We start from the raw sequence: 15061 nt of genomic DNA, 5'->3' as shown, positions 1-15061 counted from the left end.
AATGAACCAGTGGATAGAAGATTGATGTTTCTCTTTCTCTTTCTCTCTCTCTCTCTGTAACTCTTTCAGATAAATAATACATAATTTTTTAGGTTCATGGAAAATGGAATGAGATGTTTATTTTGATGCAAAAAGAAACTGAAGTCCATGCAGCTTTTACCCAGTGCACATTTCCTGTGAACTCTGGAAGACCCCTCGTAGTCATGAGTTCCCTGTTGCTCTCCCCAGGGATGAGACCCTGCAGGCAGAGCAGCCGTCTCCTGCGCATTGCTGTGTCCCTGGCACCTAGAACAGCATTTGGCAAGAGTCAGCACTCTATAACCACTCTGATAGGTGAGATAGTAGGTGAATGAATGCATCATCCGTGGGAAGAGCTTAGCACAGTGACGGGAACATACCGAGTGACAGATAAATGCTTGAAGGGTGTTGATGGTGACACTCAGACGCGACTGTCAGACTGCTACACTGCGAATTGGCTTTGGACAACCCTCAGTGTATGCCCTGGAAGGTTGGCAAGGGTAAAAGGCTGTCCTCCGACCCGACCTGTCCTTCCTCCTTGTCACCAACAGACACTCTAAAACAGTACTTTTACCAACTTTTACACTTCTCCCTCTTGGTGTACTTATGAAAAGGCACTAGGATAGCTCATCCTCTTTTCTCAATTCTTGAATTAAAATATTTCCAGATCATTTACACTAACATGTAAATGACTAACAGCCATATTATCCCTGCATCCCATTCCATCCCAGCCACCTGGTTTCCCGGCTTCTGAACTTACATCCCTTTGCCGTCATTTGTGCTATCGTGGGCCAACCCTCCTCCATCCTGATCCATTTCACTCCTAAAGATGCTCTCAGCGCCGGCTTTACCTCTCCGTGTAGCTCAGCTTCATATTTTCCAGTTTTTCCTCCTCTCCCTGGCTTTCCACGCAGCTTCCTCCTCCTTCCCTTAGAGCCCTCCTCACAGGGCACTGTGTGGAGCCAGGCCTCCCTCTCAGCCCAGAAATGAACTCTGGGATAGCAGGGGTCCTGCCGGGGGCAGGAAGGATAGGTGGTTCTGATTTGACCCAGTAGAGAGGGTTCCGCAGGGCTGCAGACTTGGCTGCCAGAGCTCCTAGGTTCTGGTCCTGCCTCTCCCTTTCAATTTGTGAGACCTGACAGTGACTACATCACAGCATGCCAAAGATGTGCCATCAGAACACAGATGGAATTACCACGTCTCTAAGGATCAACCACCACAGTCCAATGGATGGCTCTACAAAGACAGGAACTCTGGAACGGGGCAATGTAGGGGATGACATGGGATGGGCGGGGAAACAGTCACTCTCTGCTGTTCCACCCACAGGGATTCATTGATGAGATCATGTGGGACCAGACACAAAGACACAGACACTGGGTGAACGTATTTTGAAACAGCTCCTGAGTTTATTATGCTTGTGAATTCAGCAGGAAGTGCAGGTGTCTCCCTGAAATCACCAGGCTGACTCCTTCAGCTCAGAGACAGCACTGGGGGCCCAGGGGCAGGCGCCCAGGTCACAGCCTCTGCCAACCACACCTCAGGAAGTGAGCATCAGCAAAGGGCAGGACACAGACTCTGTCCCAACACTGCCCTGCACTCTCCTAACACAGGCATCCCTGCCTGATGGGAACCTGGGATCTGCACACACACACACAGGAGCCTAAGACACCACCTGCCTGAAGCACCTGCTCTTCTCCCCCAGGAGGAAGACTGGGGCCAGGGCGACGCTGCAGAACAAGCTGCGGGAGGCCCGTCACTCCCGGGTCATCTACTGGAACTTCTGCTGGAACCAGTGCTCGTCCTCCTGCTGGGCTGGCTGTGTCTGGTGCTGCTGGCACTCCTGGTCCTGCTGCTCCCTCTGTTGGTCCTCCTGGTCATCCCACTGATCCCACTGCTGGTTCTGATGTTTGTTCTGTTGAACCTGCTGGTCCCACTGATCCATGTGCTGGACCTGCTGCTTCCTCTGTTGGTCCTGCTGGTCTACCCACTGAGAGGTCTTCCCGGCTTTGATGCCTGATGTAGTTACACAACTGGGCTTAGCAGTGGTTGTGACTTGTGTCTGGACTGGGCTTGCAGTGGTGGTCTCTGGGATCTCTACTGACTCTGTAGGGGAGGTCTCTTGGGCCTGGTTTGGAGTGGTAGGAGCAGGTCTTCTCCCTTTGATCTGCTCTGTAGGGACATTCTCTTGGGCTTGTTTTGGGGTGGTATGAGTGGTTCCTCTGCCCTTGATCTGCCCAGTAGTAGGGGTGGTCTCTGCAATTTGCACCTGCTCTGTGGTGGTGATCTGCTTGGTCTTGACTGCCTCGGTAGGGAAGGGCTCCTGCCTACGTGTCTTGCAGCCAACCAGAGTGGAGCTCACCAACTTGAGATTGGATTCTGGATACTTCTTACGACACACTCTGGTCTCCAGGATGGCCTTGGAGTCTTCACAGATGTATTTTTGGCGGCTCAGGTGCCAGGTAATCTGTGTCCAGTAGATAGTAGCATTATCCAAACAATGTAGGCACGCGGCTGGATCCCCCATGAAGACACAGGAAAACACGTGATCCAGTCGGATGCAATCCACCTGCAGAGAGACGTTCCCTTGTTTAGTCACAGTCATGTTGCATTTGGCTTGGTCTCTGGTGATGAACCCGCCGGTGACTATGACCTGGGGTAGGGAATCTTCAGGCATACTTGGTGGCTTCCCCGGAGTGACCCGTGGACCCCTGTCTGACAGTCTGTTACGTCCACTCTTTACTCCATTGTGGGCCTCCATCAAGAGCTCCCGAGAGGCCAGGAAGAGAAAGGAGAGCAAACCAAGGCTGCAGATCTTCATGGCTCAGCTGGGTGGGCACCTGTTTGATAAAAGGCAGGGGTTAGTGCCGAGCAGCAGGGGTGCAGGGCTACAGACTGGCCTCCCTCCACCCTGCCGCAGGCCTACCTGCTTAGGTAGACCAAGCATCCTCTGGCTCCTGGCATGACAGGGCAAGCAGCCCAACTGTCCCCGTCCCCACGTCTCCCCTGTACCCAGGTGGCCTTGGAGGCCATCTCCCACTGCCCATCCCTGGCGCAGGCCTCTGAGGCCGTGGCGGGAGCCGTGGACACTGGGAGGAGGTGCCATTTCCAAGAGGGATGACACTGCTGGTGCCCCTGGAAAGAGGCAAAGAGATGAGGCCGACGGCCCCGCAGGCCACACCCTTCAGGGTGACCTGGCAGAGGGGAAGGGACCCTCGGAGTAAGCGGTAGAGGAATTTGGAAGCCGTGGGTGGGTCCCGGCTTCCTGAAGAAGACTCTGGGGCTGGGCCCACCAATTCACGGGAAGCCACTCTAGGCCGGTGGGCAGTCTGTGTGCGGACCAGGGAGGGAACGCGTAGGAGAAGGAAGCAGACATCATTGGAAGTACCAGCAGCCCTGCCTGCACGCTGAAGGCTTCGCCGGTGAGCTACCCATGGCCCCCATGGCCCACCGCCCTCCTGTTCTGCAGTGCCCGTGGCCGACGTTTGCTCACAGTGGGCCCGGGCAGTCCCGTGGGCCTGGGCACGGCGCTGCAGCCCGGGCCTCCAGAACACCGGAGGAGCCGTCGGGGCTGGGTGCGGACGCAGCGCACCTGCAGTCGTTGCTGAGGAGGGCAGAGGGCTTTGGGCCATTGCAGACAGAGGGGGCGTGGACTCGCATCTTGCAGCACCCGCGGCTTTAAGCAGGGCGCCGAACCTAAGGACAGGGGCTGCGCTTCCAGGAAGTCCTTCCCGTCACGTTTGCTCAGGTCCAAAACCCTGGAGCAAAGCAAGAGGCAGCGGCATCTGGAGCTCACAGAGCCGCCTGTGGCCACGCAGGCCCACGGGGAGTGGGCAGGGGCAGGGGCAGGGGCAGGGAGGAGCTGGCAGGAGCCGGCACCTGGAGCACGCCGAGCCTGCAACCTCACACTGTCGCCGTCCACCAGGCTCGGGCACCCTGAAGCTGAGGAATCTTCACTAACAAAACTCGCTCTCGCCTTCCAGACCCGGGGGAGACAGCTGTGCCCGTTTTACAGCCAGGAAGCTGAGCTGTAAGATAGTGAAAATTTCCCCTAAGATAAGTCCACACGGTCACGGATACTGACAAGATAGGCAGCAGCGGGCGCTCCTGCATTCCGGGAGCGGCTGGAAGCCCTGCCTGCTTCCATCTCCCAGCGGCCGGGATGGGCTCATCCACACTGAGACAAGAAGCCTGGGAGGCTGGGGCGGACAGCAGGACGGCAATTCCTCCTCCACAGCTGGGACCCGGGGCCGAATCGCACCCGCCACGGAGTGATGCTCAGGGGAGAGCCAGACAGGACGCACTGAGCAGGTGACCGCCACACACAGAGTGGATGGAGACCCTTCGTATTATTCTGTTGGGGATGACGTGTCCTTCCCACACACTGAGCAACTCTCTCCCTCCAGACTTCTTTAGAAAAACAGACCTTGGAGTAATTTTGTATTGAGAGAAAACGTAAAGATCTTCTTCTGCCTCACCCCCCTATCTCGGGATCGCCCACGTCAGCCTCTTGAGCTCAAACAGTGCATTCACAAGTACTGAAGCAGTATTGATGCGTTATTATTAAAATTATTTGGACTTTTGTTAGTTTATACGTAGTGCTTCTTTTTATTCCTAATAGACTGACTTTTAAAGCAGTTTTAGGTTCGCAGGCAAATGGAGCAGGAAATAGTTTTCAGGGATTCCCCTGACTCCACATAGTACAGCATCCCCCACTGTCAACATCACTCCCCAGAGCGGTATTTTTAAGTTTATGTGTTTGGGGTTTTTTTAGTTTTAACATTTAACAGTTTTTGGCATTGTGCCACATCCATGTGTAGACATTATATACATACACGTATATACTAATTCTTCTTGAAGACATTAATACCACAATGTGAGGGGTTCATGACAATGATCAAATGTGTGGAAAGAAGGGCATATTTCATTCACCTGGTATGACTCACTGAGGCAATGCCAATATACCATCCACACAATTTCTATACTCCATATATGTATCAACTTCCACAAATAAAATGTGATATTTTGTCTTTCTGGGTCAGACTGATTTCATTTAACATAATGTTTGATCGCCATCCAGTTCCATCCATTTTCTTGCAAATGTCAGGATTTCATTCTTTTTATGGCTGTATAATATTCCATCACGTCTATATACCACATTTTCTTTATCCAGCCATCAGTTGATACATAATTGTGTGACAATCCACAACCCTGTATCGAGAGGGCATGGTCATCAAAAGTCTTCATTTCAATTCTTGATGTTGCCCATTCTCTGAGTTCTGAAACACAGCATGACCCCCATCCACCACTGCAGAACCCAGGGGTGGATTCGCTGCCTTAGCATCCCTGTGTGCTTTACCCACTCATCCCTGCCTCCGCCCCACCCCTGGCAACCCCTGACCTTGGTACTATCTCCATAGCCTCGCTTTCCACGAAGTCCTGTAGTCGCAATAAAATAGAGTGCAGCCTTTTAGGATGTTTCTTTTACCTAAGAATATACACTCAAGTTTCCTTTGTGGCTTGATGGTTCCTTTATCTTTAGCACTGATAGTAAATACCTCAGTGTCTGAATGTATCATGGTGTATAAGCTCATCTATTAAAAGACATCTTGGTTGTGAGCAAGTGCTTATGTGGTCCTAAGTTTTAGCTCATTTTGACAAATGCCAGGGAACAAGATTGCTGGATCAATTAAGATTTGTAAGAAGCCACCACGGTATCTTGCCACCTGGCTGTGTTCTGCATTCTCACCAGCAGTGAATGAGCGCTCCCACAGATCCACATGCCGCCAGCATACGGTGTTGCCAGTGTTTTGCATTTGGGCCACTCATACTGGTAGGTATGAGTGTCATTTCACTTTGCAGTGCCCTATGCGTACAATACAGAGCGCCTTTCTGTTTGCTTCTTTGCCATCGTCCTAATTCATGAGGTGTCTCATCTGCTGACTGTTGTAACTGAGTTGTTTCCCCTTGTTCGTTACCAGCCCTTTATTACATGTGTTTGCAAAGATTTTTGCCCAGTCCACGGTTTGTCTTTTTATTCTTAGTGTCTTTGATAGAACAGAAATTTTTTTATTTTAATTAAGTCCAGCTTATTTTTTTCCCTCTCATAAATGATGTTGTTAGTGGCATATAAAAAAAGTCATGGGTCTGGCACCATGGCGTAGCGGATAAAGCCAATGCCTGCAGCTCCGGTAGCACATATGGGCACTGGTTCGAGTCCTGGCTGCTTCACTTCTGATCCAGCTTTCTGCTATGGCCTGGGAAAGCAGTGGAAGATGGCCCAAGTCCTTGGGCCCCTGCATCCATGTGGAATACCAGGAAGGAGCTCCTGGCTCCTGGCTTCGGATCAGCGCAGCTCCTGCCATTGTGGCCATTTAGGGAGTAAGCCAACAGATGGAAAAACTCTCTCTCTCTCTTTGCCTCTGCTTCTTTGTAACTTTGCCTTTCAAATAAATAAATAAATCTTTAAAAAGTCATTATTAAACCCAAGGTCACCTTAATTTCCTCCTATGGTGTCTTCTAGGAGTTCACAGTTTTGTGTTCTACATTTGGGTCCATGATTCACTTTGAGTATGATCCGATTTTGTCCCCTCTCTATTAGTGGTTGCCCCAAAAGCTACACACGCACAGTCCTAAGACGGCACCACCTCGTGGGTAGTGCAGATATCCTAGAGGACACCAGTTCCTCCCTCCCTTCCTTGTTGACATTGCTGCCACCCATTTCACTTACCCCAGGTGATATCATCATCACCCCATACGTTGTTACCTGTTATTTCAAAATGAAATGTCACTTAGATCGAGTAAAGAGAAGAAAAATAGGTTTTGTTTTATCTTCATTTATTGCTCCTCTGTCACTCTTATTTTTAAAATTTTTTATTTTCATTTTATTTGAAAGAGAGACAGACACAGACAGGGATCTCCCATCTACAAGTCCACTCCTCAAAAGCCCACAACAACCAGAACTAGGCCAGGTCAAAGTCAGAAACCCAGAACTCAATTTAGATCTCCCACATGAGTGGCTGGGACCCAAGAACTTGAGTCATTACTGCTGCCTCCTAGGTAAGCATTAGCAGGAAGCCGGACCTGAAGCAGAGGAGCTGGGACTTGAACCGGACATTCCAGTATGGAATGCAGGTATCTTAACCACGGCACCAAATGCCCCTCCCTCTTCCTTCTTCAGGTGCCTCCAGGTTCCTGATCCACATCATGTTTCCTTCACCCTCAGAACATCTTTGAACACATCTGGCAAAGCGGCTCCGCTGCTGGTGAATTTCCTTGGTTTAAGAAAGTCTCTATTCCTCCTTGACTTTTGAAGAATAATTTCATTGTACCTAGAGTTCTAAATTGGTCGATTTCTCTTTCAACGCTTTATTTCACTCTACTCTCGTCTTCTCTGAATGGTTTCTGATGAGAGGTCTGCTGTAGTTATTTTCCCACTCCTCCTAAGGTTAGGTGCTTCTATTAACATTTTTTACTTCCTTAATTGCATGTATTTTTGGGATTCCATGGGATGTTTCAGTACTGGTGCTTTTTACCCTCTGTCTTCTTTCAAAGTTTTCTCTCTCTGTTGTCTGACTGTCATACACCTAGGTATAGACTTTTGCATATGTACCTTGTTGGATATCTTCTGAGTTTTTTAAAAAAGATTTATTTATTTGTTATTTGAAAAGCAGAGTTACAGAGAGAGGGAGAAACAGTGAGAGACAGAGATCCCCTATCTGCTGATTCACTCCCCAAATGGCCACAACGGGCAAGGCTGGACCAGGCCAAAGCCAGGAGCTGCCTCTGGGTTTCCCACCTGGGTACAGGGGCCCAAGCCCTTGGGTCATCTGCTGCTGTTTTCCCAGGTGCATTAGCAGAGAACTGGATCTGAAGTGGAGCAGCCAGGACACCAACCAGCACCATATGTGATGTCTGTGTCACCGGCGGTAGCTTCACCTGCTGCACCACAATGCTGGCCCCTTTTCTGAGCTTTCTGAGTCTGCAGTTCAGTGTGTGTCGTTGATTTTGGAGTGCTCTTGCCTATCACTACTTTAAATATCATTTCTTCTCCATTCTCATCTCTATCACTACACAGACGCTGCGCCTTTGTCATTGTCCCACAGTGTATTATAGCCCCTTGTAGATGCCAGAGCTTCGAAATCTCTCATGTGCTTCTTTAAAAAAAACTCACTTTTATTTTGTGGTTAATGATCTCCACTCTTTGTGCATATGTGGTTTTTCATTAACATAAAAAGAACGAATTTCATGCAGTTCACACATAAATTTATAAGAATATAATGAGGGGCTGGCACTGTGGCATTAATAATGGGTAAAGCCATCACCTGCAGTGCCGGCATCCATATGGGCGCCAGTTCATGTCCTGACTGTTCCACTTCCAGTCCAGCTCTCTGCTATGGCCTGGGAAAGCAGTAGAAGGTGGCCCAAGTCCTTGGGCCCCCACACCCACGTGGGAGACCTGGAAGAAGCTCCTGGCTCCTGGCTTCAGATCAGCACAGCTCCAGTCATTGCTGCCAGTTGAGGAGTGAACCAGCGGATTGAAGACCTCTCTCTCTCTCTCTCTCTCTCTCTCTCTCTCTCTGCCTCTCCTTCTCTCTCTGAATAACTCTGACTTTCAAATAAATAAATAAATCTTTTTTAAAAATAATATAATGATACTTCCCTCCTTCCTTTAATTTTTGCACTGCATTTTTAATTTGTTTTATAATCACAGTCTTGATCCTCCACTAAATAAAGTGTTCAACAAGCAAACAGTAGAAACACCACTATTGTGCAGGAATATAGACAAGGGTTATAGACAATAATCAAATCCCAAGATGTCAGTTTCTCTCATTAGGATTTTTTTTCTGTACTCTGTAATTAGCTACCGCAAATCAGATAAAATATGTGATATTTGTCTTTTTGGGTCTGCTCATTTCACCACATGCATTCATTCATTTTGTTGCAAAAGACAGGATTTCATTCATTTTTGGACTGAACAGTAGTCCACTGTGTGTACGCCCACACTTCCTCTGTCCAACCATCAGCTGACAGTCATGTCCCTCTTTCCACGCCCTCTCTTGACTTTAGCTGTCTGTGTGCTCTCCTGAAATCCTGCTGTGCTGTCAGCTGCAAGCTACTGTTACTCTGCAGAGTATTGATGTAGTGGTAAGGTATCAGGGAGGGAGAGCATTTGATAATCTCCTGATTAAAACGCAACCTTTTAGGAACTGAGCGTTCAGCCCAGCAGTTAAGACACTGCTTGGGACGCCCACATCCCATGCCTGGGTTCAAGCCGGGCTCGACTTCCAGTTCCAGCGTCACACTAGTACACAGCTGGGAGGCAGCAGTGATGGCTCAAGGAGTCGCGTTCCTGCCGTCCATGTAGGAAATGCAGGTGGAGCTCCCGGCTTCCTGGTCATCACAAGTCTTTACGGAACACACCAGGGGATGGGAGGTTCTCATACTCTCCCTATCCTTCTCCTTATCCCTCTGAGATAAATAGTGTTTAAAATCTTTTCTAAATAAATAAAACCAGCCTTTAGGTACCTGGGTCTTGGAACTGACTTCCACACGTGTTTCTTCATGGTAGATTACCACACACACACACACATACACACCACCACCACCATCAGCGCCTTACATCTCTCTCCACCTACAGCAGTCTGTGAAGTCCGTCCAGCCTCTCCTATACCCTTCTCCAACTACAGCGTTCCCAGTCTATTCCCTTGAAGCCCTGGCCCCAGAGGATTTATGGGGGCACACATGAGAATCTAAAGGCTCCTGGAGGGAAAGCCCATGAAAGTTTGGGAGCCTCCAGTACTACTGGCCCCTAGTCTCTCATGCTCACATTAGTCCACACTCCATCTCAAGCAACTTGTTAAAACCACCACCTATGGGGCCACCACTGTGGCGCAGCTGGTTAAGCCGCTGTCTGCAATGACAGAATCCCCTATGGGAGCTGGTTTGAGTCCTGGCTGCTCTGCTTCTGATCCAGTTCCCTGCTACTAATGCACCTGGAAAAGCAGCAGGAGATGACTCAAGTACTGGGCCCCTGCCTCCCATGATGTGGGAGACCCAGACAGAGCTCCTGGTTCCTAGCTTTAAAATTCTCTCTCTCTCTCTCTCTCTCTCTCTCTCTCTTCCTTCGATAACTCTGCCTATCAAATAAACAAATCTTATTAAAAAGTAAATAAATAAACAAATAAATCTTACTTAAAAATAAATAAATCTTATTTTTAAGAATTACCACCTGGGTGTTGGCACTGTGGCATACTAGGTTAAGCCATTGCCTGCAGCACCGGTAACGCATATGGGCACCAGTTCATGTCCTGGCTGCTCCACTTCCAATCCAGCTCTCTGCTAAGGGCCTGAGAAAGCAGTGGAGGATGGCCCAAGTGCTTAGGACCTGCACCCACATGGGAGACCTGGAAGAGGATCCTGGGTATTTGGGGAGTGAGTCAGAGGATGAAAGACCTTTCTCTCTCTTTCCCTCCATCTGTAACTCTGCCTCTCAAATAAATAAAAACATAAATCTTAAAAATAATTACTACCTACAAATTTCCTCCAGTCTTTGGCTCCAATAGCTTCTCGCCAGGTAGCACATGTGGAGGCACCTGTCTCTCTCCAGGTATACACATGTGGAGGCACCTGTCTCTCTCTAGGTATACACATGTGGAGGCACCTGTCTCTCTAGCTATACACATGTGGAGGCACCTGTCTCTCTCTAGGTATACACATGTGGAGGCACCTGTCTCTCTCCAGGTATACACATGTGGAGGCACCTGTCTCTCTCCAGGTATACACATGTGGAGGCACCTGTCTCTCTCTAGGTATACACAAGTGGAGGCACCTGTCTCTCTCCAGGTATACACATGTGGAGGCACCTGTCTCTCTCCAGGTATACACATGTGGAGGCACCTGTCTCTCTCTAGGTATACACAAGTGGAGGCACCTGTCTCTCTCTAGGTATACACATGTGGAGGCACCTGTCTCTCTCCAGGTATACATATGTGGAGGCACCTGTCTCTCTCCAGGTATACATATGTGGAGACACCTGTCTCTCTCCAGGTATACACATGTGGAGGCACCTGTCTCTCTCCAGGTATACACAAGTGGAGGTACCTGTCTCTCTCCAGGTATACACATGAGGAGGCACCTGTCTCTCTCTAGGTATACACATGTGGAGGCACCTGTCTCTCTAGCTATACACAAGTGGAGGCACCTGTCTCTCTCCAGGTATACACATGTGGAGACACCTGTCTCTCTCCAGGTAAGCACATGAGGAGGCACCTGTCTCTCTCTAGGTATACACATGTGGAGGCACCTGTCTCTCTCCAGGTATACACAAGTGGAGGCACCTGTCTCTCTCCAGGTATACACATGTGGAGGCACCTGTCTCTCTCTAGGTATACACATGTGGAGGCACCTGTCTCTCTCTAGGTATACACAAGTGGAGGTACCTGTCTCTCTCCAGGTATACACATGTGGAGGCACCTGTCTCTCTCCAGGTACACACATATGGAGACACCTGTCTCTCTCCAGGTATACACATGAGGAGGCACCTGTCTCTCTCCAGGTATACACATGAGGAGGCACCTGTCTCTCTCCAGGTATACACATGTGGAGGCACCTGTCTCTCTCCAGGTATACACATGTGGAGGCACCTGTCTCTCTCCAGGTATACACATGTGGAGGCACCTGTCTCTCTCTAGGTATACATATGTGGAGGCACCTGTCTCTCTCTAGGTATACACATGTGGAGGCACCTGTCTCTCTCCAGGTATACACATGAGGAGGCACCTGTCTCTCTCCAGGTATACACATGTGGAGGCACCTGTCTCTCTCCAGGTATACACATGTGGAGGCACCTGTCTCTCTCTAGGTATACACATGTGGAGGCACCTGTCTCTCTCCAGGTATACACATGAGGAGGCACCTGTCTCTCTCCAGGTATACACATGTGGAGGCACCTGTCTCTCTCCAGGTAAGCACATGAGGAGGCACCTGTCTCTCTCTAGGTATACACATGTGGAGGCACCTGTCTCTCTCCAGGTATACACATGTGGAGGCACCTGTCTCTCTCCGGGTATACACATGTGGAGACACCTGTCTCTCTCCAGGTATACACATGTGGAGGCACCTGTCTCTCTCCAGGTATACACATGTGGAGGCACCTGTCTCTCTCCAGGTATACACATGTGGAGGCACCTGTGTCTCTCCAGGTAAGCACATGTGGAGGCACCTGTCTCTCTCCAGGTATACACATGTGGAGGCACCTGTCTCTCTCCAGGTATACACATGTGGAGACACCTGTCTCTCTCTAGGTATACACATGTGGAGGCACCTGTCTCTCTCCAGGTAAGCACATGTGGAGGCACCTGTCTCTCTCTAGGTATACACATGTGGAGGCACCTGTCTCTCTCTCTAGGTATACACATGTGGAGGCACCTGTCTCTCTCTAGGTATACACATGTGGAGGCACCTGTCTCTCTCCAGGTATACACATATGGAGGCACCTGTCTCTCTCCAGGTAAGCACATGTGGAGGCATCTGTCTCTCTCTAGGTATACATGTGGAGGCACCTGTCTCTCTCCAGGTATACACATGTGGAGGCACCTGTCTCTCTCCAGGTATACACATGTGGAGGCACCTGTCTCTCTCCAGGTATACACATGTGGAGGCACCTGTCTCTCTCCAGGTAAGCACATGTGGAGGCACCTGTCTCTCTCTAGGTAAGCACATGTGGAGGCACCTGTCTCTCTCCAGGTATACACATGTGGAGGCACCTGTCTCTCTCCAGGTATACACATGTAGAGGCACCTGTCTCTAGGTATACACATGAGGAGGCACCTGTCTCTCTAGGTATACACATGTGGAGGCACCTTTCTCTCTCTAGGTATACACATGTGGAGACACCTGTCTCTCTCCAGGTATACACATGTGGAGACACCTGTCTCTCTCCAGGTATACACATGTGGAGGCACCTGTCTCTCTCCAGGTATACACAAGTGGAGGCACCTGTCTCTCTCCAGGTATACACATGTGGAGGCACCTGTCTCTCTCCAGGTATACACATGTGGAGGCACCTGTCTCTCTCCAGGTATACACATGAGGAGGCACCTGTCTCTCTCCAGGTATACACATGAGGAGGCACCTGTCTCTCTACACTTGCAGCAGCAGCTTGCCCTGCATTCACTTCTATGGTAGTTCTAAGGGAAGTCATGGGTTTTCAACTTTCCCAGCCTGTTTTTTTAAAGAGAAAAAGTGATGGCATCCAAACCCTGAACCTGAAGTCCCTACTTAATGCTTTTATTTTCAAAGTGTGCTTCTTCGTTTTAGTAGATTCTATTGGATACTTCCTTGATCCACAGAATATTTGGAGTCTTGTTTTTGTTCTACTTTGATATAACTGCTGCTGTGAATGTTCCGAGTAAAAGACGTTGACTGGTTCTGTCAAAAGCTCCCACAGAGCACAAGGCCTGCAGCAACACCAGCTTCCTCTTACTTCCTGGCCTGGAAGTCCTGGCACCACCTCTGTCTCTCTCTTGGAGCCCTGAGGACACTTGCATGCAACATACATTTTGGAAATAGAAGAGAGTTAGGACCTGAGAACCAGCTCTGGTTAATGGGAGCAAAGCACCCCACGGACGAATGTTTTTCCCTTTTAGCTCTGAGGGAGACAAGAATTTGAAAAGGCCCTCCGAAGTGTCTGGTGGGACAAAACACCTGTCCCGTGCAGCAGTAGCCAATTCAACCATTCTTTCTTGTCTGTGTGTCCCCATCTACTCCCAAATTTCTGCTTCCTGACAACCTATGTAAAAGCCTTTTCCTTAGGTTCTTTTTTTTTTTTTTAATTTTTGACAGGCAGAGTGGACAGTGAAAGAGACAGAGAGGAAGGTCTTCCTTTGCCGTTGGTTCACCCTCCAATGGCCGCCACGGCCGGCGTTCCGTGCTGATCCGATGGCAGGAGCCAGGTACTTATCCTGGTCTCCCAAGGGGTGCAGGGCCCAAGCACTTGGGCCATCCTCCACTGCCTTCCTGGGCCACAGCAGAGAGCTGGCCTGGAAGAGGGGCAACCGGGACAGAATCCAGTGCCCTGACCAGGACTAGAACCCGGTGTGCCGGCGCCACAAGGCGGAGGATTAACCTAGTGAGCCGCAGCACCGGCCTTCCTTAGGTTCCTTTTTTTTTTTTTTTCTTTTTTTTTTTGACAGGCAGAGTGGACAATGAGAGAGAGAGACAGAGAGAAAGGTCTTCCTTTGCTGTTGGTTCACCCTCCAATGGCCGCCGCGATGCAGCCGGCGCACCGTGCTGATCCAAAGGCAGGAGCCAGGTACTTATCCTGGTCTCCCATGGGGTGCAGGGCCCAAGCACTTGGGCCATCCTCCACTGCACTCCCTGGCCACAGCAGAGAGCTGACTTGGAAGAGGGGCAACAGGGACAGAATCCAGTGCCCTGACCAGGACTAGAACCCGGTGTGCCGGCGCCACAAGGCGGAGGATTAACCTAGTGAGCCGCGGCGCTGGCCCCTTCCTTAGGTTCTAATTCTGGGGAATCCAAGCTAAGAAATAAGGTTATATAAAGAGAAATTCTAGGGGCTGGCCCTGTGGTATAGTAGGTAAAGCCACCTGCAGCGCTGGTATCCCCTATGGGTGCCAGTTCAAGACCCAGTTGCTCCACTTCCAGTCCAGCTCTCTGCTATGGCCTGGGAAAGCAGTGGAAGATGGCCCAAGTGCTTGGGCCCAGGTCTCCCCACGTGGGAGACCTGGAAGAAGCTCATGGCTCCTGGCTTCAGATCGGCACAGCTCCTGCCATTGCAGCCATTTCAGGAGTGAACCAGCAGATGGAAGACTTTTCTCTCTCTGCCACCTCCTCTATGTAACTCTGCCTTTTAAATAAATAAATAAATCTTAAAAAGAAAAAAGAGAGACAGAAATTTTATACCATCTGTTTAAGTGGAAAAATACCATCATTTCCCTTTGAGCAGGTCCACGCCCCAATAACTTTCTATGACTTCTCCACACGCCACGCCTTCTCCCCTTTGCCTCTTCTTCCCACCCTTCTA

General features: G+C 49.8%; 1 protein-coding gene across 1 annotated transcript in view; it reads right to left on the bottom strand.

Annotated features, from left to right (window-relative positions):
• Window positions 1-1403: 1403 nt before the first annotated feature.
• LOC127486407 (fibroblast growth factor-binding protein 1-like) overlaps window positions 1404-15061 on the bottom strand; it is a 34855-nt gene continuing 21197 nt past the window's right edge. Inside the window, exon 2 of the mRNA XM_051830334.2 lies at window positions 1404-2855. Within this exon, the coding sequence (XP_051686294.2) occupies window positions 1787-2836 (1050 nt within the window). The 5' untranslated portion in view covers window positions 2837-2855 and the 3' untranslated portion in view covers window positions 1404-1786. The remainder of the gene's footprint in view (window positions 2856-15061) is intronic.

The sequence above is a fragment of the Oryctolagus cuniculus genome, chromosome 2 (assembly GCF_964237555.1).
Source record: "Oryctolagus cuniculus chromosome 2, mOryCun1.1, whole genome shotgun sequence".
In the NCBI taxonomy this organism is placed as follows: Eukaryota; Metazoa; Chordata; class Mammalia; order Lagomorpha; family Leporidae; genus Oryctolagus; species Oryctolagus cuniculus.
Note: the sequence above shows the minus strand (reverse complement) of the source record. Positions and strands in the feature narration are given on the sequence as shown.